Source organism: Typopeltis vanoorti, chromosome 22, assembly GCF_054136105.1.
Source record: "Typopeltis vanoorti isolate ZY-2024b chromosome 22, IOZ_Tvanoo_1.0, whole genome shotgun sequence".
NCBI lineage: Eukaryota > Metazoa > Arthropoda > Arachnida > Uropygi > Thelyphonidae > Typopeltis > Typopeltis vanoorti.
In genome coordinates, this window is record NC_143570.1 from 76550035 (window position 1) to 76577635 (window position 27601).

The 27601-nt window shown below is 33.7% G+C and overlaps 1 protein-coding gene across 1 annotated transcript in view; it reads right to left on the minus strand.

The window, feature by feature from the left end:
* The window catches only part of drongo (Arf GTPase activating protein drongo), a 182449-nt gene that overhangs the window by 93946 nt on the left and 60902 nt on the right, over positions 1-27601 (minus strand). The window contains exons 3-4 of the mRNA XM_090411961.1: positions 23854-24087; positions 5574-5700 (exon numbers count right to left, since the gene is read on the minus strand). Coding sequence (XP_090268087.1) covers positions 5574-5700; positions 23854-24087 — 361 coding nt within the window. The remainder of the gene's footprint in view (positions 1-5573; positions 5701-23853; positions 24088-27601) is intronic.

Sequence of the window (27601 nt, forward strand, 5' to 3'; positions counted from 1 at the left end):
TCTCAGTAATTGCTCAGTCATGGATTATCATACTTTTATGTTCCATGTAAACCATAAAATCATAATTGTTACAAATGTTTTAAAGCTGGGTCTCACATAAAATCACATGGAACATATTTTATGTTCCATGTGAAACATAAAACCATTGTTGTTACAAAAGTTTAAAAGCTGGGTCTCACAGTTATGAAATGCTGGGTTCCTTATTTCCTATCTCAATGGAATTCTCTTCCAAAATTAAGTTGGTCATATCTTAAAAGTGAAGAAATGCTTTCCCTTTCTACATACACTGACTAGAAATTCATCTTTTCTATCCAGAGAAAACCTATTCATATCAACAAACATTTCTATTCCAATTCCCATCAGGAACTTCAGTCACAAAGAGACATTTATTTTCCCCTTAGAAAGTGCTAAAAAAATAAAACTGCAAATCTTTTTGCAATTTTAACATGTTCGCTGCCACGCTGCTCGGGCATAGTTTGTTACTGCACCACAAGCGCTTTCACTTCTACAAGGTCAGTACAAGTTATCTCATAGGTGGCTTATCAGACAGAATTTTGTTTCATATGCCAACTTGTATCACCCCCCTCCCCAATCAATGTCTTGCATGTGCTGATGACTGTGTAACTTGAGTTCAGAGTCAGTGACGTTCAGCATTCAGTGCAGTAAGGTTTATTTATTATCAACCTTACTGCATTTATTATAATATACATTTATTATTATTATTAAACTAAATTTATTATAGTCTAACCAAGTGCAAAATAAACTTCCAATATGCATGAGCGATAAATGAAATGAATTATTTGGTTCCGATTCCAAAGATGATTATAATCCTACAGACGACTCTAGCGATGACTCGGATGATGATATATCATTATATAAATATATGTATATGTTGAAAAAACTTAAAAAAATTGTTTTATTTGCATTAATAAATACACACTTTATGCAACAATACCTCTTATAATATACCATACTTTTATTGAAATTATTTTCCTTCTACCAAGCCCCAGACGTGCTCTCCCCTTTATTCACAAGCCAAGGGTCCAAATTAACATGCTTATACTACGGGTTAACTCGTGCTTGGCATAGGAGGTCAGTAATTGACATACGAGTATATTCGTAGTTGGCATGTGAGGATCATATATCAACTATAAGTATACTCGTAGTTGGTAGCGAACGTGTTAAAAAGTCAATAACAGAAATACTATTAAAAAAAAAAAAAACTATTTACATTTTCTCTAATAAACAGAGTGACTTGACTACTTTTCCATATAATATGTTAAAAATAAATACTGTTAAAATTTTCTGTTTTTTGAATGAAATAGGATGATATGTATCTTGCTATCAACGGCATTGCCTATAAAGCTATGTACGGCAAACAGATATATCCCTTGAGTACACTATATATATCTGTAAACTGTATACGTGGAGGGGACAGTCCTTGCACCATGAAAAGAAGTGTTACCATAGGATGCCATATCAGTGGCCTATCCATTTCCTGGCAATGGCAAAACACAAAATTATCCGTGGTAACATTATCAGCTGGACACAAATGCAAGGCTGCCACCTAAGAGCTAAAAGACCAATACAGCAGACACTTGGGATAGCATATACCCAGAGAAATAGTTTGTTATAGTGCAAGGTTTGCTATAGTGAATTTGGGGGGAGAAGAAAAATAACAACAACAAAAAAGGGATATTTCCCCATTTCATTCTCACTGAAACAAAAGAAACAATGGGGAAAAAGAGCAAAAGAAAGTGAAAGAAATACAAAGGGAAATGATCAGAAACAGAACACAAAGGACTGGCATGAACCAAACTATTAAAATTGCAAATGCCAACAATAATGAGACACATAGGAAAGAACTATAAGATTATAAAATTGAAAATGCAGAATTATTGTTTAGATTTTGGAATGTTACATTAGCTTAAATTAATGTCACTTGCCTGAAGCCATCAGAATGAACTAAATAAGTGAAGACTGTACCATTAAAATCAACACTGAAATAAATTCTACATCAAGTTTTTTTGCTTAAATGATAAGGAATTTTTCAAACACAAAATGAGCTGTTATCTGCACAAAACTTCAAATTAAAGAAATACTGCATGTTGTGACATATTTCTTTAATTTACAGTTCTAAGAGTATCAATTTATGCCAGCTCCATCATTTGGTCTCTGTCCATTTAGGAAACTAACCTATTCACAACAGTTGTTCATGACTTATTTTTAACGGTATTAACAATACCAAAGAATTTTATGAAAAGATGTTTTATTAACTGCTTATATTTCGGTGAATTTCAAATCAGCATCATCAAAGCACAACATAGCTAGTAAAAGCAACTGGTGTGTTTTACTAGCTATGTTGTGCTGACTGACATTCATCACCTGTATCCTCTACCTCTTTATAAATTATGAAGATGTAGGGGGGAGGGGGAATAAAAGCTCACTTTGTGTTTGAAAGATTCCTATCAATAAGATAAAAAAAAAAAAAATTTTGATTTCAATTTTTTCTAAAATCTAAATGTTGGATTTTATAATGAACTAAATATGAACTGTCTGTACATACTTAGTTCATTATGAAGACTTCAGGTAAGTGACATTAATTTAAAATAATGTAATCTTTAAAATCTAAACAATTCTGCATTTTCATTTTTATAATTTCACGATCTTATTTCTCATGTCTCCCATTATAGTTTGCATTTGCATTTTTTTGTTGCTGTTTCATGTTCTTTATGTTTATTTCCTGCAAATCTGCAATTTTCTTTGTTCTGTTTCTCTGAAATATTTCCTTCATTCTATTTTTTGCAATCTATTTCCCACAGTATTTCCAGTATTCTATTTCATACCATTTCCTCTGTAATGATTGCAACATCATATGCTAAGAAATTCAGTTAGCTAAAGTTTTGAGCTTTTACTGTTGGTAATAGTGAGCTTAATTTGGCACTTTTATGGGACTTTAGGCCATTTTCCCATAGTTTGATTATAGCATATCATTATGTGAAATCACTTATGAATTTAACTTTCTAACACAGCTGAGTTTCAGTGTTGAATGAGCTTTTGTCTTCACTTCTGCTTCTAATTTTTTTTGAACCTAGTCTATTTGAAGCTGTGTATTTCAGGCTAGTCAAACATACTCAAAAGCATTATTAAAGTCAAACATACGAGTTGTGGGTAGAGTTCGTGTTGTTCAAATAGTGCAAGCCAAGGCAACTCCAATTCTTATAAGCCTGCTAGTAAATTTTTGAAACTTCACTTTCCTTCTATATTTGCCTATAAAATATAGATGGATACATAATATATTCCATTTCAATATAATAAAACTATTTAATTTCATAGAGAACACTGTATTTAAAAATAATACAGCATAAAAATCAGAAAAAAGAATATTGCACTTATTTCTTCAAATAAAAATATTAATGGAACTTATTTTAAATTGTGAAATATAGAAAATAGTTAGAATAACTGAAGTTAAAATAGAGAGCTGGGTTAGAAATAAAACACTTGACCAAAGACTAGAGATAAGAGTCCTAAGAAAGATTAGGGGTGCAAACAGATAGCATCAATGGAAATATCATATGAAAAACAATAATAATAGGAAAGAACTTGACATTGTTAGCATCCCTGAATGTGTTAGCAGAGATAATCTCAGGTGGTATGGTCACTTAAACATAATGGGAGAGGAAAGAATAGCAAAACAAGTTCGATGACAGGAAAACGACCTAGAGGAAGACCAAAATATAGGTGGATTGATACAGTAAAAAGTGCCTTAGAAGATAGAAAAATAAGATCTGATAAAGTTGGCATCTTGACAGATTGATTGGGAAGAAAATTGTTGATAGGATGTTAGTAAGGATGCAAGTTCTTCATATAGTACTATCATAATATTCTTTATATTCCTTTGAAGGTAGATTTCAGGAATTTGATGGTGATGAGAGAATTAATTATCGATTTAATAATCAGAATGAATTTGCAATAACTTATGATGTAGGAAAATGAATTTTTCAGCATTTTTTGGAATAGCATATGTCCAGTTTCTTCATAAATATATATAATTGATGAAAAAAAACTCTTTCAGGGAATAAGCTGGTAGCTAGTGCCAAAAGAAATTATCCAATAAATTGTACTGCAGAATGAGTGGGGTTGGAGTTTTAATATCAATAAGTGCAAGGTGTTGCATTTTGGAGTGTAGAAATATACGGCTGTGTACTATATCGATGGTGCCATACTGCAGGAAGTGGATGACATTAGAGATTTGGGAGTGATGGTTGACAGCAGACTGAAGTTTAGAGAGCATATTATATAAGGCACTGGTCAGACCACACTTAGACTACTGTGCTCAGACCTGGTCACCTGGTTTTCAATGTGATGTGGAGACATTGGAGAGAGTCAATATCAGGAGTTTGGAATGCTGGCTATGGAGAGGAGTTGAAGAGATGTGGATTGCAGAGTTTAGTGGATAGGAGGAAGAGAGGTGATATGATAGAGATGTTTAAGTTAGTGAAAGGTTTTATCAGATTAATCCAGAGGGGATTATAAAAAAGAGTAGAAGGTGAGAGGGGAAGAACCAGAGATCATTCCTGGAAGTTATGTAAAAGTGTGGTGAAGAAGTAGACTTTTTACATGGAGAATTGCCAGTGAATGGAATGCATTACCAGAATGACTGTGCAAGATAAGAGGAGACTTTTCCCAATGGGTTGTATTTGTAATGATGCATGTAATAGGAATTTTTCTGCTTCAACCAGCCAAATATCTGAAAAATATGCCAAATCGGCTGAATAACAAAGCAAAACTGAATATTTGGTGGTTCTCTAGAAATATTAAAGATAATCCAAAAAGATAAAGAATATGCTAACCAAATATAATAAAGGACTATCCTTTCTTTCATGCTTACACGGTGATCAGAATACATTACGAAAAATTATGGATACAACAGTGTTAGAGTAAAACTTTAGTTTAATATAAACCAAAATATGTACCATCAGATCTGGTCAACTTTCACTTTCAAGTTTGTGAAAGATGTGATAAATTCTCAAAGTATAATAAGAAATGAGTACAAATTATCAGGATCTGGTTGATTCTTTCATGCCACTAAGGTTCATAACTCAATTTCATTACCTCATACATCGATCTAAAAATCAAGAAGTGGAAGAATTCATAATAACTAATTAATAATGGAATCGCTTATATTAATTACGTTTTATTTGTTCTATAATCGTATTGAAAATAGCTATGAAACATAGCTGAAAATTCTACAAACAAAAAGATTGAAATTAATGTAAGTGATACCGTTATTAGCTAGTTATAATAGATCAAACATTGTTGTTGTACTTGTGTCATGCTCATTTTGCAGTGTTATTTTCATTAAATTCACACGTCTAATATAAGTTACTATTATTCTGGTAAAAATTCACTGATGAATATATCTGCTAAGCTATTTCTTATCTCTACCATGCATTAAGATATTCATTTCATAGTAAATTTCATGTAATATTTAAATACACTCACAATTTTTCCTCTTCCTACACTTCTATGCATAATTCAAGTTCTGTCAGCTACCCTACTTAAAGGCTTACCTGATGATTTAGGCGTTGCAAATGGATCTTCACTGAAATCAGAAAACATGTCAAACTGTGATTTTGGCTGTAGTTCTGAATTTACTGTTCCAGTAGTACAAGAAACCCATGATGAAGTTTTTGAAGTCTAAATATTGAAAATAATAATTATCCCATGGGTAACTTTATATAAAAGGTCCATGTAATCAACTATTAATTAAAATTAATTAAATTAATGGGCTAAGAAAATTATTCAATACCAAACCATGTGTCTAATGGATATAAAACATAACTTTATAAATCAATCAAGCACAATTATGTCTAATGATCAGGTCAGCCTAAACCACTCCAAATTTGTTTACACCAACGTAATATTTTGCTCTCATTTCTCACTGTTGCTCAGATTTCACTATCAGAGGTATATATTATTTTCCTGCCTAAGCAGCTGTTGATAAAAGTCATTGTCAACTTGTATTACTAGCATATTCTTCTATCATATTACAGTGTACTTTGTCATCTAATAGTATTATCTGCCATCTTACAGAGCCTAAAACATGCATTCATTACCCTTAAGATTTGAATGCTTGCATTCTAATAGCAAATGAAGTGCTTTGCTTACAAATTCAAAATCCTGTCCTTTATTCTCAAATTCAAACTGCTTACTCTTGAATTTGTTCACTCAGCATGTCTTATAATATAAACCAGCCTTTTCCACAACTAGTTTTTCACTGAAAGTAACCTTCAAGTTATCCTTGGCAATTAAAAGCAGTCATATATTTTATTTATTATTTTTCTATGCCATTCTCACCCATAGAAGGATGGAAACTAAAACATGTCAAGAACTAACAGATTTCTCCCCCACATACACAAACAAACCATTTCAATCCCAAATACAGTATACAAAACCCAGATATTAAGATTTGAAAGCCTGCAGTCTAATTAGAACTGGAGGAGAAATAATTTGGAAAGGGTACTGTTGCAGCATGAATGAACAGGGCTACATGTTTTATCAATTTTAACCATGCTACCGGCCAGGACATATATACGTCCAAATAAACATGGATGCGAAGTGCATATTAAAATTGTAATAGCATTGATATTACATCGAAACATATGATGGATACACAGTGTATGAGGATGCGTATTTGATCCATAATGGCCGGTAAGGTGGTTAAAAGATAATGACACACCCATACAGGGGTAAAAAAAGAGAAAAAAAACTAAAACCAGACAATAAGGAACCAAATGAATGAGTAATTTTTCATGTATAATAAAGGTCACCACACATGAAAAGTTATAAATCTGTAAAACATTTGTATTAGTCACAGTGGTAGGATAAGAGTTAGATAATCTGAATAACTGCTCTTTTTTTCAAGACAGTTCAAGCCTCCATCAATCATCATCTATCACCTAAACAAATTTTTGTGACAGATGAATTTCATGTCCATAATCAGCAGCAAACATCCATGGTCAGCAGTTAGATTCAAACCCACAGCCTGATAGTTGGAAAGGAGCTAGTCATTACTATACATGATCTACTTGGCTAACGAAGTCAGTATTAATCATTAATAAATTACTTTAATGAAAAAAAAAAAAAATATATATATATATATACACACAGCAATACCTTGATTATCGCGGTTATTGTTGTCACGAAAAATACCACAATAATCGAATCCGCGATAATCAGGATAAATAATGAGTGTAAAATGGGTGATCAATGCCAAGGATTTTTCAAATTATTAATTAAATTTTATATATCAAGTAAAAAAGAAATGTGTTAAATGTGCTAAGTAAAAAATGAAGGTTCATTAAGAAAAACAAGATTATTCTTTAATCCTTATTATATATAAGTACATACAGTACATACAATTATTCTTTCTTGGATAAAATTGGTGTAGTGTTGTCTGGTGGAATTTTTTCTTTCTTTTTTCTTTGTATAAAACTCAGTAGCAACGGATGGAATTTTCAATTTCCTGACGAACTTTCAGTGATTGCTCAAGATTAGGATCGGCGTTCAAGATTTTTTCTTTAAAATTTTCAGCAATTCTAAACATTTTGCCCATTTCTTTGAGGGTAAATTCCTTCAGTGGCAAGTCAATTTGTTCGTCATTATCATCAATTTGAGCATCGTAAACACGTTCTCTCTCGAGGTTAATTAGGTCTTTATCATCCAGCTCCTTATCATGTGACTGAAGCAAGTCCTGAACATCACCTTTTTCAATTTCTTTTAGTCCTAGATCGAAGCCCTAGAGTCTGCAGTGTGGTCTAAAATATGGCGAACCGTTGATTCATTTACACCATACTCTCTTGCAATTTTGGCTTTGGTTATGCCTGCTTCATAATTATTTATCATATGCAACTTATCTTCTAAGTTGATCACTCTATGTTTCTTCTTGATAGCTGTAGACTTGAAATCATCTTTGTTTCTTTTAGCATTCATTGTAGGGGTAAATAACAAGAGAAATAAATATCCACATGTACTTCAGGCAAGGGCAGATAGTTACTGGTAAGTGGTGAGAAGGCACCATCGGATAAAAACAAGCGATACCTGAAGAGTGGCGACTCGAACTGGTTGCATATGTAGTGTGCTACATCTCGCAGCCGCGATAATTCGAATTTTGAGCGCAATAATTGAAATTTTGGTATCAAATTATAAACCGTGATAAATCGAGAATCGCGATAATCGAGATATTCCTGTGTACACATATATATATACACACACACACACACATATATATATATATATACACACATACAGTAGTACCTTGACTTACGAACTTAATTTGTTCCTGACCATGGTTTGCATCTCAAAAAGTATGTATCTCAAAACCCAATTTTCCATTATATCTTATGGGCAATCAATTAATCCCTTCCCAGATTCAAAAATTTAAAAAAAAATCCAAAAAATAAAAAAACTATTCTCAACTGAATGAAGAAAATGCAAAGAAATGGAGAAGGAGTGAGAAGGAGCATTTTTAAACTATAAATATGCATTTTGTATATCATTACATATTAATTTTTATTTATGAAATCTTTGGTTTTACATGATTAGTATGAAAATCATCTTCCATTAAATTGTAAAAAACGATCAATTTTCTTGTGGCTGGTTTTGTGGTTCAGAAGTTTTCGATTTGTTGTCATCAGCTGCTTCCTTTTGTCTCTTAGGTGAGGGAGGTTTAAAAAAACCTATCCAATGTTGACTGAATTTGTCATTGAAGATATTGGTTGCTCTAGAAACAACATCCTTGATTTGGATGCCACTTGTTAACCAATTCCTGCAATTCGCCTCAGTGCTGCAAGATTTTTTTTACATCACTTGTTGGAATTGCCCCCTTTTTTGTTGCTGTCTTCGTCCTCTGAAGACATCTGCTTTTCCTCCTCATCCTTTTCTTTTTTCCTGTAGCTCTTCAGTGGTCAGCTCAACGTTGTGCTCCTCTACGTCTGCTTCATCAACTTCCAAATGTATGATATCCCAGGGAGACAACTGTATTTATAATGTCAATTTCGCTTTCAGGTCCTTCCAATGCAGTTCCTCGGACACAGTCGGGCCATAACTTTATCCAGGCTGATTTTAGACTTTTCACAGAAACATCTTTCCATGTCTGACTAATAAGATGCAAACAATAAAGAATATTGCAGTGATTCTTCCAGAATTCCCTAAGGGTTAATTCTGTGTCGGCGATAACTTCGAAACATCTTTGGGAAAGAGCTTTGATATAAAGCTTTTCGAAGTTGGAAATAGCATATGGATCCATTGGTTGTAGGATGGTGTGGTATTAGGAGGCAAGAACTTAATTTTGATGAAATTAAACTCTTCCTCCAACTGCGGTGGATGTGTTGGAGCATTGTCCATTATAAGAACTTTCTCACGTAGACCCTTTTCTTGTAAATACCATTTCACTGTGATGTTCTAAGGATGCAAGTTTCCTAAATTTGGGACAGTCTCATGCATCCAAATTTGTTGAGATTTGGGAAGTTTTTTTTAGAGCTGAGGCTGATTCCAGGACCAATCTTTCATATTTATATTTGCTGTGGTGTAGTAAAGTAGCCTTTCTTCTAACGTACTTTGTGGTCAGTATCTAGTGCATAATCCGCAAGTCCTGAGGGGCTTGTATTGGTGAAACCAGATGTAGTTTTTTGTGTTCGGATACCCTGATATTACCTACCCTGCCTGTTTGGCCATAGTAGGACAGTTTACAACTGCAAGGAACTATATTCCAGGTAGGTCTAGGGGAAGTGGCTGGTCTTTGGTGGAGCAGGTAAGGGATGCCAATTTCTTATGTGGTCTGTAACTAGTAGTCAGGTCATATTTTTTTTAGGATTTCTGTAAGCTTTTCAGATGTGCCCCAGATATAAGGAATGGTGATAGATTTAGTGTAATCTCTGTTAAGGAGGGGGGGGGGAGTTATAGCCAATGGCTACAATGCTTTTTTTAGGGTTCGGAAAAAACCTGAGTTATAGCAAACCAGTACTAAACAGGGTCTTACTGTATATCCTAAAAGAAAAAGAACAAGTTATTACATTTGATGAAACAATTGGTTAAAGGGTTTTAAGATATGTTCTTTCTTGTGGTTATATCAGTTACTTTAATATCATTTTTGTTCTAGGTGTTTATCAAAACTTTTCGGACCCCCCCCCCCCCCACATATATCATTAAGTATTTTCTTTGAGTGTATAACAGTTCTTTGTTACTGGAAAAGAGTCACTAAAAATACAAATTAAACATAGTAGAGCTACATTAATAGCTATCAGCTCAGAGTTCTTAGAAGTGCAACTTTTTTTTGTTGTTGTTTTTTTAATGCGAATTACAAACCCTTATCATCACGGATGGGATAAGAATTGGATGAATGAATGAGTTATCTTTTATTTAACTTATATAGTTACAATACTTTGTAACAACATTAGCAAACTCGTATGGATCACAGAAATAAAGGGAACAGTTTTTTAAGTGAATTTCTTTTAGCATAGCATCATAATCAATGGGATTTAGTAGGGACTTTTCAGTAGTTATAGTGAGTGAGAGTTATAGTGGTGTTTGCTATAGTAAGAATCAACAGTAAATGAAAAGTCTAACTAAATACAAAAAAACCAACATACTTTTTTCAAATTTTCAGTTCAGAAAATATGTGGTATTGCCTGTTTATAATGTAGAAAGAAAATGCTTTATGTAAAGCAAATTTTCTAAGAGGTAGGCACGTGCATGAACACCCCTCCCCACCTCAGAAAGACTAAAGACCGAATTATTTGAACAGGAAGAACCACCCTTGTAAGTAATAATATATATATATATATATATATATATATATATATCACGGTTGAATATTCCGGGTGTGCTAGGTGTGTGGTGCCTACACAGAATAGCAATATCACTGATTTTTTTTTTTTCATTTATTCCCTTTAAAGACATCAAATTCCTGACGTGTGTCCTCAAGGAGTGTACAGGATATGACAATACCACATGAAAAACTTACATCACCACTAACTTCCTATCTACAATTTTCCTCCAAATCAATCTGTTACCTATAAAGACTCCAACAATATCAGAGCTTTACAGCACTTTCTACTGTATCTATCAATCCACATATATCTTGGTCTTCCTCTGGATCTTTTTTTTGCCAATCTGGCAGAGAACACTTGTTTTGCTAATCTTTCCTCTTCCATTCTGTTTAAGTGACCATACCACCTGAGATTACCTCTGCTAACTTAAAGACTTCCCTAACTCTTTCCTTGCTTCACAGGATTCCTAAAATTAAACACAATATACTAATGCTTCACGAAGACGATACTTTTCGATGCATATACATCGCATCACATTCTTGTTAATAGTCAGGGTGTGCAGTCACAAATACACACACTTTTGAGCCCTATGAACAGACGTACAGATGGCACAGTGGGTAAAATTCTTAGCATTCCAGTGGTTTTAAACTACCAGGTGAGGCAGAGCGAGTGCTAAAACAATAGCACCTAGTGGCTGTGATTGGTTATTGTGTCTGACACATACATGCAGCATAGTCTGAGGAGTAGTAGTGTTTTTCCATTAAGTGTGTTGTTTGAATTGTCTCTAAATGCACTAACTGTCCTAAATATAGTACACAGATGTTAAATGTCTGTTTACTGTGTTTAGTGATAAAGTGACTTGTTTTTCTTGCTTGTGCGGTAGAGCATTGTTGAGGCTGGAAAGCTTTTTTTTAACGATATTGGGACATTGTTATTCTAGTCTTTGGTAAAAATAGACATAGTAAAAATTTATCTATTCCTGAATAAAAATGAATACTTCTGTGGAATACTTCTCTGTATTATAAAAAGTTATTGATCTACAACAAAATACTAGCATATGTGAAAAATCTATTAATGATAAGACAGAAGAGCTGCTGACACTGGGGGGGGGGGACTAATGAATGTAGGATTCCCGAAATTGTGGATAATTCCAATAATGATAACATATTATTATTATTGGAATTATCCACAAATCCCATTATTGTGTAAAATGTATACTGAGTCTCAGTAAAAAGAAAATTCTTAGAAAATGAAGCGAAATATACATAACATGCAAAACAGATTTTACAAGATGATTTGCTGCTCAATCAAACTACGTGTATTCCTGCATGCCTAAATGAATCACCTGATCAACATTATCAGTTCACTGGATCAGCCCATCCCTATAGTGGCTGTTTATTATTGGTTAGTTATTTATACTTTGCAAACAAATCCTTTCCTTCACCTCATACATTTTTTTTTTCATTATACCATCATAAATTTACTTATTCATGTTATTTTATAGGATTGCATGCTATTTGCTCTACCTAACAACTTAAAGTACATACATATTACAAATGTTAATTATTAATAATTTTTTTGCCATTAATGAAAATATTTCTACTCACACTTATTCTTCCCTTTACATTTCCCATTTTATAAGACACTGTCCCCCACAACTTATAAATGATGGTTCACATATTTACACCTTTGAGTAATTAAAATATATCAACCAAATAGAACATTCTCATTTATTATTGTTTTTTATACATCTTAAATACATTGTCCCCCACTGTATGCAGATTTGGTTACAATTAATTAATAATTCACAAAGTTATCCTACAATGAATTACACTGGACCAATTAAGATGAGCACTCTGATGCGCTGTTAAAACTTTCATACATCAATACAAATACAACCATATGGTCAAATTGACGTGAATTTTGTAGTGCAAGTTGCATAAGCCACACGACAGCACACCCAACCATATGGAAATATGATCTCTGCATTACTTCAACCTTGGTATCACTCCTGGGTCTGGCTCCCACTGATGAGACCTCAGTAAAGGTGTTTGAAACTAGTCTAAGTTGTAGCTCTTCCCATAATGCATAGCATTATACATGTCTGTAAGGATATGTGAGCTGCATACCAAAGCATTTGATGCGAGGTCATTAGCCTCCATGTATAATTAGCCCAGTCATGAAGCAACTTCACGTGCAAACTTTGTTTGCTTACGCTTGGATAAAGGATGAAACCAAGAATATAATTTCTTGCAATATTTAATTGATAGTATAAACAAGTGAAAAAAACCTTCAACGTTCTTCTCATTCCATGCATGCTTCTTACACGTCATACTTCTGGTTTTTGTTCCAGTCTTGAAATGGTAAAAATGAGCTGCCATTACACACTGTTATGGTGCCTTACTTGAAAATAGTAAATCTTGCCACCTCAAGTAAAACAAGTAAGTTTTTCATTTCATGAACCCTAAATTAGTTAATGCATTAATTTAGTTCAATATTAACCTTACATGTGTATCCAGCACCTATGATATACATAATAAATAATCATTTTAAAAAAAAAAGTGTTTTTCTCACTATGTAATTTCGTTAACAAAATAATTTTTTAATTATAAATACAAAAGTTAAAACTGGCGCACAATTTAATTAAGTACTGTAGCATATCTTGAAGACCAAAATGGAAAATTATTTAGCAAACAAGAAATCACAGAAGTAAAAAAAAATTTATATGAATCTGTATAAAAGTGAAGATAGAAAGTGAACTTTCAGAATCAACAGAAAAAAAAAAAAAAATTATGACAATACGCTGATATACCTCCATTAGAAATCTTTGAAACTGAAAAATCACTTGAGAAGAATTGCAGAAGAACAAGCTGGATTGATACCAAATAGAGGCTGTCAAAATCAGATCTTCACTTTACGACAAATAGTTGAGAAATCATTGGAATATAATAAAGATCTGTATTTAAGTTTTGTCGATTTGGAAAAGGCATATGACAAGGTGCCAAGAAAGAAGCTATTGAATACACTACAGTTATATAGTGTCAATGAGACATTATATCAAGCAATACTTAGTCTTTATTTGAGTTGTAAATCAGCAGTTAGAATTGAAGGAAGTACAGGAAGATGGTTTAATGTTAAATCTGGTGTGAGACAAGGATGTACATTATCCCCTCTGTTTTTCATTATCTATATAGATCACATTATGAAGGAAAGTGGTATTAAACATGATATCAAAATTGGAGATGTTAATGTCAGCTCTTTGCTTTATGTGGATGATGTCATGCTTCTAAATAAATCCGCTACAAGTCTGCAAGATTCTCTGACTAAATTGAATGACTGTTGTAATAGATATGGTATGAAGGTCAGCAATAAAAAGACAAAGACAATGAAAATAAGCAGAATCAGTGAAAATGTCAACTGTGTTGTGAATGGAGAACCTATGGAACAAGTAAAACATTTCAGCTATTTAGGCACGATTTTTACTGAAGATGGTAAATTAAATATAGAAATAGACAACAGAATCAGCAAAGCTGGTATGGTGTGGAGTCAATTGAATAAATTCATATGGAATAAGAGAGAAATTAGTCGGAACACTAAATTAGCTGTATACAAGACAGTGTTCAAACCAGTTCTAACTTATGGATATGAGAGCTGGGTCAGAAGTAAAACACTTGACCAAAGACTAGAGACCACAGATATGAGAGTCCTGAGAAAGATTATAGGCGCGAACAGATGGCATCAATGGCAATATCATATTAAAAACGAGGATATTAGGAAAGAACTTGACATTGTCAGCATCCAGGAATGCGTTAGCAGAGCTAATCTCAGGTGGTATGGTCACTTAAACAGAATGGGAGAGGAAAGATTAACAAAACAAGTGTTCTCTGCCAGGTTTGCATGGAAAACAACCCAGAGGAAGATCAAGATATAAGTGGATTGATACAGTACAAAGTGCCTTAGACGATAGAAATATAAGATCTGATAATGTTGGAGTCTTGACAAGTAACAGACTGATTTGGAGGAAAATTGTAGATAGGAAGTTAGTAGTGATGTAATTTTTTTCAATTGCATGTAGTAATATCATATTCTGTACACCCCTTGAGGGTATATGGCAGGAATTTGATGATGATGATGAGTATTGGAAAAAAATGTTTAATTAAAGTAATTAAAGATTAATCTTTAGTACATACTTTATATTGCGTTGTGGTGTCTTTTTCTTTTTCCAAAGTTTCTTTTTGAACTTTTTCTGTGAAATTCTTTTCCCCAGGTCATCTCTGCACATCCAGCAATAGTCTGCCATCATGTTGACATTCCACCTGCCCTGATACCTTCCGTCCATCTCCTTGATGTCTTGGTGGAATTGCTCTCCTTGCTCTTTGCTAATAGTTTCCAGATTCTCAGGAAAGTAGTCTGAATGAAACTTAAGAAAGTGTGCACTTTCAAGCTCATGGAGAATCCCAAATCCTTGAATTTCTGTAGCATGTCTTCCACAATCATTTTATAGTTGGGATCCTTGTGATTTCCTAAAAATTTGGTCACCACCTCTTTCAACGCTTTCTGCACTTCTTTTTCAACAGTTGCCATCTTTTCTTCAAACAGTTTATCCCTCATAAGTTTCCATATCCGGACCGATACCTTCTTTCAATTTTGCTGTAGATAATCCCAGAAATTTTGCACAGATGTATTTAAAACACTCTCCTTCTTTCGACAAAGTCTTGACAAATTGCTTCATCAATCCTAGCTTTATGTGAAGCGGGGGTAAAAGGATTTTTTCAGGCACCCAAAATTTCGTGTAACACATTTTTACTTCCATGTTCTAATTTGACTCTTTCTGACCATTCCTTCTTGATCCAATGTTGCTTGCTTTCGATCTCGGCTGTCCCACTTGTACAAAAAGCACAGGTATTTGGTGTATCATCTTTGTTGTCCCAAAATCAAAAGCCATTACAAACACCACTTAAAACACAGTTAAATGAATTTTAATGAATGACATCAACACTATTACACGACAATGCGTAAAAACATTAAAAAAAAGCAAACACATTAAATTAAATATTCACACTAACTTAGAAAATATGCCACCTTTCAGAAATATGATAACCTTAGTAGTCAACGAATAAAGTTCAACTAAAGAATCACACAAGAAAGTGTTAGTGTCTGTAACAACAGGAAAGTCATCTGTTATCACAGCGAATCAGATTCAAAGTAGCCATCTGCACCTTTATCTGCATTTCTCCCTCCCTCTCCTATCTTAAAATGAGATAGTTTTGTGGAAATTTCTTTATTTACCATAAAAAGGCACTTCAAAAAAGCACTTATACAACTAATTAGCTGTAAATAAAGGAGAATGAAAATAAATACCAATGTGCTGAATTTAAATCCAAATACTACTAATAAAAATGATAAATTAGAAACTGAGTAAAATTGGTTAATGATGGAATTTTTTTACTCTTTTTTCCTGAACTCAGCACTTAAAAATAAGAATCAATTATTACTTCTCAGACAACTTCCCTAAAACAAGAAATGAAAATTTTCTTCAATAAAGGCATCAAAAAAGGAGAAGCATTCAAATATGGAATAATGCAACCATTATTTTACTGCAAAAAAAAATAAGTAAATTAAAACTAAAAAAACTACAGATCCAATAGTTTGTTATCTCACATTTATAAACTTTTCACTAGAATTATAACCAATAGATTAGAAACAAGACTTGATTCGATACAACCCTCTAAACATGTTGGTTTCAGAAAGAACTTCAGTGCAATAGATCATATTCAATCAATAAGCTGCTTATTGAAAAATGCAATAAATCCAACCTTTCTCTTCACATGGCCTTGACAGATTTTAAAGAAGCTTTTGACTACATGAAAACATCATCAATAATAGAATCTCTTAGGGATTATGGCACTGAAAAACAATTCATTGACATAATAAAATATATTTACGGAAATGCTACATTAAATATCATTCTTAATGAAAGCAAAAAATTTCACATAAATCAAGGAGACACCATTTTTCCCAAACTCTTCACAATAGAACATGAGTAATTTAGAATGGTCCAATAAAGGAGTCAATATTAATGTAATGAAATTAAGTAACCTAAGATTTGCTGATGATATTATTATTGAAAACAATATGAAAGATTTAAAAGAAATGATAGAATATCTAACAACTAAATCAATAGAAATTGGATTAGACATTAATTCTGAAAAAAAATCAAAAAGGATACGATGAAAGACAACGTTATTAAGATAAACAATAAAGAAATTGAAATAGTAGATGAGTATGTATAAAACGAGCATGGAAGAAATGAAAAGAAGAATAGGAATGGGATAGTCAGCTTTTGGAAAACTGAAGAGATTTTTAAATAACAAAGTCAAATCTGAGAACAGAGCAAGACTGTTCCAGTAATGTGTATTGTCTGTTATGACATATGGAGCAGAAACATGACCAATCAAAAAAGTAAATAATAGATAAAATGCAAAAACAGAAAGAAGAATGGAAAGATGTCTGCTAAACAAAAGACTCAGAGATAAAATCAAAAATGAAGAAATAACAAAGTTAAAAAACAAAATTTTTAGATATTGGAGAAAACATGCTTCGAAAGAAATGGAAGGGACACATTACAAGACTCAGGGACAATAGATGGACAAGTTATACTGGAGTGGTGGCCATATGAAGGTAAAAGTTAGCTGAAAGATCTGAAAGAAGATGGTCAGAAGATATAAGAAAAACAACTAAAACTCTTTACACCAAAAAGCTCAAAACAGAAACAGATGGAAAGAACTGGGAGACACCTATAGCCAGAAGTGGCTATAAAAAAAGTTAAAAGAACAAGAGTGTAGTATATCTAGGTGCCCAATTCTAATGTATTATTCTAAGCTTACTTTCACAGTTCACAACATGAATTAACTTAGTGCAATTAAATACTTGAACATTTTACATAATGTTAAAAAAAAATCTTATTTGAAAAATGTAAAGAAATGTAAAAAAAAAAATGTTCCCTTTGTTTCTGACAAAAAATTTTATATACCTTTTACCAGAATTCACTAAAATGAATGAAAGAAATTAGAAAAGCAGTGGCATGTTACAAACAAAAATCCTGAAGTTCAAGTATCTGCTTTCAGTAAGGTGGGTGTCTTATAGAGTGGGAGCAGCACTGACTGCACTTGTTGACAACTACTCTGCCGTGCTAATGCATTTGGAGGAAATAGTCAACAAAAAATGGAATGATGCTACAATATCAAAAGGCTTGTTAAAGAAAATGAAGTCATACTGCTATGCAAGAATGCCTTAAAAGAAATGAGAGTAGCTCCACAACCTTCTGAGAGAAAATTTTTAGATTACATAAATAGTGTAGATGTATATAATGGTTTTCAGATAATGTGTGAATAGAGCTATTCGAATGTTGAACGAAAATTGCTAAACAGATGAAGGAATAATATATTTGAACAATATATTAAAACAGATTTAGTGAAAATGAATCAGAAAATGCCAAAGTGGTCTCACAGTATTTGATACATTTACCTGATCTAGAAGATTTTGGGAAAGAAGAAATTAAGATTTTGGATATACATTTCAGGAAATATTTTGATGATAATGAAGAAACAAGTTTCAACAAATTTAGTGGAAGTGCAGTATGACTTCAAAGTTTTAGGGAAGCATTTAAACATACAAGACCTTTTTGAAAGAACAATGAATAATGACAGGTTACCATTTCTCTCAAAACTGCCTGAAATTATAGCCATTATACCAGCAAGTAGGTCATCATGTGAAGGAGGTTTAAATCAAATGAACTGATAAAAGGGAAGTTGATATCATCAATGAATCCCTCCACCCTGCATGACTTATTGATGATACATATGCATTACCCTTCTCTGCAAGGTTTTGCTCCAAAAAAGTCAGTGGCATTTTGCAACCAAGAAAAGATACACTGGGTGCTTATGAAGTGATTATGTAAATGAGCTATGTTGTGGCATACATTTTCAACCCACATTAAAATAAAGGATATTTCAGTATAATCACGTGTAATGTAGTAAGAAATAAAGAATGTATCACTTTTGTCAGTGAGCACACCATTTTTTTAAATATCACCTATAACAATATTTATATGAACTAGATCAATACCTTGTGTGACTAAACTTTTTTTTGCAGCTAGTAAATTTCAGTTGTATTTCTGGAGCTCTATGTCTACATATACATAAACTTGAAATCAGTTCAAATTGCATTTGAGATTTTCCATATCATTAAGATAATTCACAAGTGCTAATTTTATAGAAACTCTAGAAAAAGTTTAAGTAATATCCTGAAGTTCCTATAGACTTTGCAAAAATGCACCCATCCAATGTTGAAGGGACATACATACATATAATAGAATGTTCCAGCAGTCAGCATAACACACACCAAAAACTCCCTGGCATGAACATGTTAAATAATGTTCCAATTTTATTTCTGTAAGATATATAAATGTAAACATTTAGCTATACATATACAAGGATGGTCTGAAAAGTTCTCAGCCTAACAATGAAAAAACAAATATATTATTTCAAAATTATTTTGATTTTTCAACATAATCTCCCTTAAGACTAATACATTTATTCCAGTGATACTCCAGTGACATTATCCCGTCCCTGTAGTAGTTCTCAGTAAGACCTGCAAAATACCTTTACTTCGAATCACCTCTTGATTCAAAGAAAAATGCCGACCAGCGAGGAAGAGTTTTAGTTTTGGGAAGAGATAGAAGTCAGAGGGAGCCATCTGGGATTCCAAGAATTCATAGTGTAGATTCCTAATTTTCCCATTGCCAAAAGTGTTTTTGCAATGGGAAAATTGTGGGCAGGTGTATTGTCCTGATGAAAGATGATTTTTTTCTTCTGCAAACCTGGTCTTTTCTCAAGAATTTTTCATCTATTCTGGTTATGAGATAGGAATGATATTTCCCATTATTGTTTTGTCCTTTACAAGATAATTAATAAACAAAATGCCTTTAGCATCCCACGCCACTGATGTCATGACCTTTCCTGCTGGACAACCAGCTTCTGTCCACTGTTTAGACTGCTGTTTGGATTCTGGTGGGGAATGGTGAATCCAAGTCTCATCCATAGTAATAAATCGACATACAAAATCAGTTTTATTCTTGTTAAAACACTCCAAGCACTGTTCAGAAATTTTCATGCGAGTATGTTTTTGATCTGCTGTGACCAAGCATGCCACCCATCTTGCACAAAGCTTTTTCATATGCAATTCTTCATGCAAAATATATCCTACACGTTCTTTTGAGATGCCTATAATCTCAGCAATTTCATGCAATAGGACTCACTGGTCATCCAATACCATATCGTTCACTTGATCAATGATTTCTGATATACTTTTTGGATGTCCTTCACGTGGATCATCTTCAAGGCTGGTATGGCCATGTTTAAACTTAACTTAGATAGAACTAAAACAGCCTCGCCTACTCCCCAAATGGGAATTAAAAGGTGTTAGCTAAAAAAAAAAAAAAAAAAGAAACTGTTGTTAGTTATCGATTCCAAGGAAATCGTAATATTAGCTAACATAAGTTAAGCAGATGCCAGAGAACCTCACAAACATGTGTTTATGAATTGTTTTTCACGATGGCTATGCTGCTAATTATATATTTGGTTTTATCCTCTATCCAAGGGTAAGCAAATAAAGTTTGTGCCTGAAGTACTTTCAGGACTGAGGCAACTCATGGTAAAGGTGGACTAAACTCTCATCACTTGTCTTAGTATCTCCCATAATGCAGAGCACATCTCCTTGCGGACATGTATAATACTATGCATTAAGGGAGGGGCCACTACCCAGACCGGTTTTGACCTTTATTGAGGTCTCATCAGTGGGAGCCAGACCCAGAGGTGGTGATACTAAGGTAGAAGTAATGGAGAAGTCATATTTACTTATACGAGTTGCCAAAGGGTGTCACACCCTATTATTAAAATTCTCTGGATTAAAGATAAGTTTATGGAAGTTTTTTCGCTTGGCTATGCTACTAATTATATATTTGGTTTTATCTTTTATCCAAGTGTAAACTGTCATAGAGTGTAAAACTTCTATAAACGTATCTCTAATCCAGAAAATTTTAATAATAGGGTGTGACATCCTTTGGCAACTCGTATAGGTAAATATGACTTCTCCACTAACACTAAGGTGCCAGTCCCAGAGGTGGTGACACTAAGGTGTCACCACCTCTGGGACTGGCTCCCACTGATGAGACCTCAATAATGGTCGAAACCAATCTGGGTAGTGATCCTTCCCTTAATGCATAGCATTATACATGTCCGCAAGGAGATGTGCTTTGCATTATGAGATACTAAGGCAAGAAATGACAACTTATACCACTTTTACAATGAGTTGCCCCAGTCCTGAAAGTACTTTAGTATGATAGCAAACTTTGTTTGCTTAAACTTGGATAAAGGATAAAACCAAATATATAATTAGCTCAAGAACATGTGGTTTGGTGATTAAAAAAAAAAAAAAAATTTCCAGCTACCTTGTGATCCAAACCTGACACTCAGATGTTTTTTTTTCTCCCTGTTGGATTATGTAAAAAAAATAAACTATATATATATATATATATATATATATATATATATATATATATATATATATATATATATATATATATCAAAAATGATTTCATTCTAGAAGTTAAAACAAAATTAGACATACTATGACTAGCTACTCCAGAAGTGTCAGAATGTACATGATGCAAGCTGAGATGCAATTTATATGTATCATGAACTAACACTTGTGTCCAAAAGCTAAGGACGAACTACATTTGTACCTGTATATGAAAACATTTTCATGGACTACAGCCAAATGTGGACATAAATTTATTGCCAGCATGCTAATAAATTATATTACACAAAACATGTAATGTGCAGTACAAATGCAATACGTTTTTGGCAAAAATTATCAATTTCTTAAGGATGTAGTTAAGGAATTAATGTATAGTGCTTACAGAACTCTATGCGGAGAGACATTTCAATATGGAAGATGTCTACCACAAACTGCAATGCAGCTCTCACAATGTTATACCATGCTAAGCACCAAGTGATTCAGGAGGTTTTGAGGTAAACTGGTCTACTCTTTCTGAGCAAGAATAAGGCCTTGTTTATTTTCTGGAGGGGGAATTTCAGGCAACAATGCATCTCCCAATTGTTCCCAAACGTGTTCTATGTGGTTGAGATCTGGGGAGCGTTTTGGCCACTTGATTCGATTAATGTCCTTACTCTAAAAAAGTATCTCCACTGCTTGTGTACGATATAGTGTGACATTATCATACATAAAATAAAATACATTTTTTGCCTATAGCACCATGGAACAATCGAACACGGCATTGAAGAACTTTGTTGTAATATTTCTCCAGCACTTGTAGTTTGGTGCATCCATTAAGCAGAATGCCTCCGCACACCATGACCTGTATCTATCGCTTTCAACAACATTTTTGCAATGGTAAGCCATACTACTTTCACACTAGATCAAGTGTCGTCTAGAATCAGAGAAAAGACTAAAACTACTCTCATCTGTAAAAATTACATTAGCCCACTAGTGTCTTGTCCAATTTTTTTGGATACAACACCACTGAAATGCTGCTCTATGATGAGCTGTGGTTAAAGGGACACTACATTTTGTGAGAGTTTGTTGAGATATCTGCATACCTGTGCTTGAATGGAGCCAACTTGCAAGCTGACCTGCCATGGTACGTCGATTACATTATGCTGTAATAATCAAAAATCTGTCTTCGTGTTTCTGGTGCAGTAAGGTCAACCTCTTAGCAAATGACCGGAACACATTTCATTGGTTTAAAACACTACCCGGAACCTGGATACAATGCTATGCAAGATTCCAAACTCTCTGGCAATATTGGTAATTCTGCTGCCTTCAAGCTTTTCAATAATCCTACCCATGTGAAATCATCTAAATGATGTCTTTGCGACATTACAAGGCATCTAAGTTTGCAACTTTATTCCTTCACAAAAAATAGTTTCCTTTAAACACAATTTGCTTAGAGAGGACTTTTGCATGTTATCCTGATAAGTGCTATCATGTTACCCCTTTGCACGCAATTTAAAAAATTTAATGTGCACCCGCTTTATGTCTGCACAGTCAGCCGAGTGGCTATGCGCTTCGTAACCTTATGCCTGGGAAAGGAGTGTCCTGTGATCGATTCCCATTGCTGATGGGAGGAGCTTAGGATCTTTTTCAGACATAGCCTTTTTATCCAGTTTATCTGGGGTTTATCCTCCCGCAAGCAGGCAAATCGGCCCTGTGAACACACACCTCTACAGACATAAGATACCTCCAGGAATGAGGAGTAATAACCAACTTATTCCATAGAATTTGGATTCCAAATGCCTACATGGTAAAAAGTGTAGGTCTATGCGTGAGCGTAAATTAGGATAGGACCCGCTTTATACTCAAAATCTCTGTTATACACACTGCCACAAGCTGATTCGTTTGAATTTGCAGTTGTAATCTTCAGAAATAGTGTTTGTCCTTAGGTTTTTGTACACCAGTGTACATGTGAAGCTTATGCTGAACTTATTCATGCCACACAAAATACTTTATACTTCAAGCACAATATTTGTGACCTATATATCTTAATTTTTGTTCGTCAACATATACCTAGATTTAAAATACTGGATTCTTTTTTTTTTTTTTTTTTTTTTTTTGTGGAAACCTTATGTTTATCATTAGTGAGCTGGCATAACAATCAACTTTACAGCTTACACATAACAATGCATCTTCTATGACCTATTTGGCTTGAATCAGCAACTTGCATTTCATTCATTCTTTCTCATTCACTTACGTAATCATTCCTATTCCTTTTCCCATTTCAAACAACACATCCAAATCCACTACATTTAGGATCATCCACACATACTACTATACACATTTTCCTGTTACTTTAAACCACTAACTTTATAATAATTACATGACTGTATAATCATAAAATTGTTATAAGAGAAAGAGAATGAAAATTGCATAAGCTATTTACCTGAATATTCTGTACATTTGATTTATTTTGTACACTTGACTGAATTTTATTGTCATGAGCATTAGAAACAGCTGCTGTTTGTTGTAAGTTTTTCACTGCAACTTCAGGACAAACATACCACTTTTTATCTTCATACTTCTGAATCATAAATTCTCTCACTTTTTGTGCATTCTGAATATCAGATTCTGGTCCCAGCTGAGAATCATATTTACCTAACCATATACGCTGACAGTACTGGAAGGGAACGAAACCTTGTAATTTTATTTTTATACTAACAAGAACATTCAAATAGAATGTTTGGTATTATAAATATTTAAGAAAAAATATGCATGTCAAACAACATATTTCACTTAATATTCTGTTGATGTTTGAATATACGAGGAGTTTCTGAAAAGTAATGTAACACTTTTTTTCCTCAACGGAAGGTGAAATTACACATCAAGAAATATAGGAACATGCACTACTTCTCCACAAAGTTTTCAAATTTATTGATGCACTTGTCCCAATGATAGATCAGTTTATCAACACCAGTATTGAAGAGGTCCATATGCACCAAAGCGACACCGCTTGTCAGGAATTCTGGTCATTTGAGTCAAATGTTGGCTTTCAGTTTGTCCAAAGTTGTACAGTAAAATTCTGCAATGACTGTTAATCCATTTGGCAAGAAGTCCACCAACAGAATGCCTTGGTGATCCCTGAACACTGGGCCTGTCTGAAAAAAACTGTCCCCACTTTTCAGACAGTGGGGACAATTTTGAATTTTTTGCACACAGGAGATTGTGAATGTTTCCAGGTCATGAATCTTTGTTTGCTCTCTGGGGTAAAGTGACGAACATGAACCCATGTTTCACCTCCTGTGACTAAACAAGCAAGAAAATCCTCATCTTCGTCACTGTATCGCAACAGGTTCTAAAGACATCTCCATGCATGTTGACTTATGTTCCTCTGACAATTGTCGGGGTACCCAGCAGGAGCACACCTTTCAAAGTGGTAAAGTGATGAACCTGAATCCATGTTTCGTCTCCTGTGACAAAACAAGCAAGAAAATCCTCACCTTCGTCACTGTATCGCAACAGATTCTAAAGACATCTCCATGCATGTTGGCTTATGCTCCTCTGACAATTGTCAGGGTACCCAGCAGAAGCACACCTTTCAAAAGCCAAGGATCATGAACAATGTTGTAAACAGTCAAGTTCACCATTTGTAGAGTTTCACTTGCTGGTCTAATGCGCTTAATGTTGTCTTCTATCTTGCTCAATGTCAATCTTCAATGCCATCATGGCCTACTTTAAATTCATTGCACCAAAAACACACCTGCTTCTCTGACATCACCATTTTGCCATACACAGCAACCAGTTCACAATGAATGTCACTTGGTGAAGCCTCCTTTGCTTACAAAAAATTTCACAGACACCATTTTTGGATCACACTCACACAGTAGCTACCATCTTGCAACTGGAAATAGCTGTGTAGCAACCGTAATGCCACACTGCAATGCAGTTCTTTTTTAATATTATTAACAGGTCTATCAGTCTACCATGTTTTATCACATTCCCTTTCACCATTATTAAGGGAAAAAAAATGTTACCTTACTTTTTCAGAAATTCCTCTTAATACTATAAGAATATTTTTATATTTCTTTTGAATAATTATTAATAGTTGCTACATTAATTCTGTTATTAATATCATTCATAAAAAATTTATATCTTTCACACAAAATTTTTTTGAACTGTCTGCTTATTAAGTAAATTACATAGTTACTTAAAAATATCATTGTCATTTTCATTCCATAGTTTCAATGAAAAAAAAATTTCTTACCCTATATTTCTTATAATATTCAAACTAGAATATTATAAGAAATATAGTATTAGGAATATTAAAAATCTTATAATATTCCAGTCAGCTAATTACTTTACAGTTACCTTTATATGCTTTATATAAATCCTACACTCAAAATTTGTAGATTCTACACAATACACAGTGGTATTGTGTAGGCAAGAGTGAAGAGAAAGAAAACCTAGTGAATTTTTTTAAGAGCTGGAGGTTGTCATCATTGAGAACACATGAAACACTATTGCAGAAAACAGAGACAGTTGAAATGTAAGAGGAAAAAAGAGAAACATTCAATGAGTCTGAAGTTGACTGTGATTGGATGTTGGGCAGCTGCTATTTGAGTTTTAACAAACTCATTGGAAAATGTAGAAATAATGGATGCTAGTTCAGTGGAGCAATGTCAATGAGATATCTGTAGAAGAAATATAAAGCTATGACATACCTTATGTGATATATAGCAGTTAAAGTTAATCAATGAGAGAGGAATCACTGATCAGCATGGCAACAAGGATTTATAAGGTAGTCCTTGAGGCACCGTCCCAACCATTCAGAACAATATTTTAAAGTTGGAAGGATTTGAAATTTATACAGAGTTAATATTCTTGAACACAAAAACGGTTGTCAAGTTTTACAGAGTTGAGAAAGCAACTCAGGTAATGTCTTTGTAACAGAAAAAGACTAGAGGTAAATGTCAGTCCAAGAAAATATATATGATCATATCAGGTGCTTGGTTTATTAATGGAAGGTGCAATGAGATTGTTTTCACACAAAAAAGAGCAGGATTATGTTTTGATAGCAATAAAGGTGGCTAGGTTATCCTCACCAAATCTAAGAATTGTATGAACATATTTAAGGCATTGGTTATAGAAGTTCTTGAAGTATGGGAATATTTGAACATTGCAAGGGTAGTCAGATGAGAAGGAAGAGGAATGGATGGCACTATTGTCTGAGAAACTATGGATATATCAGACCTGATCAAATGTCAAGAGTAATAGCATAGGTTTCTTTAAATCTTTCCACTGCAGATGTCCAGAAAAGGTGATATAAGCTATGATATCTGCAGCATGCAGCATATCTAAGTGGCAGAATCCATAGTTATTAACTAATGTTTCCAAATAGTGAAGAATTCTAGTCACTGTTGATGACTTTCTTTGTTATTTTGCAGAGGAAGGTAATAAGTTAACAGTTCAATCATCTCCCTTTGTTTTGAATGTTCTGAGCACAGACATGCTTCCATGTATTGAGATGTCAAATGAGTCCATAGATGAATACTCAGCAGGCATCATGTTCTAGAGCACAACTTTTGAGTACAATCAGGATGAGAGGTCTTTTTTTTTTTTTTTGCTATCTATGTTCTGATGTTTTTCTGTCAAAAGCCTGCAGGTGGTGTAAAATCTCTCATGATAAGTGATTTCGTAACTTATCATGTTCAGTTTTACATGTTTTTTAATTTGGGAGAATGCACTCAGAAAATTGTTAAATTCTGACTGAAATTATACTTTCTGTAATATTATTGTATTCAGCCTTTGTTAAAAATAATGTGGCACATGATGTCATCAAGTAAGTCTAATAAGTAATGTTAAGTAAGTAAGTCTAATGCTAAAACTAGTGAACATTTCTGAGAATTGTCATAAGTGGAAAATTCCAAAGACCCGTAAAGAATGACGTCATCATATCCAGAGGTCAGTATGTGACCACAATTACTTTATTATTATTATTATTAGTCATCTCCAGAAAATCCAAAGATTCATGAAGGGAGGGCATCGACTCTACAGCTCTGCTTCCACCACTCACAATCCACCAATTGACTGTAACTACACCAATGCCATCTACTGCCAACCGCCACCACTAGTATTTTCACAGACAATCACAAACAACCATGCCCACGGCAGGATTCGAACCCACAGCCTCTTGA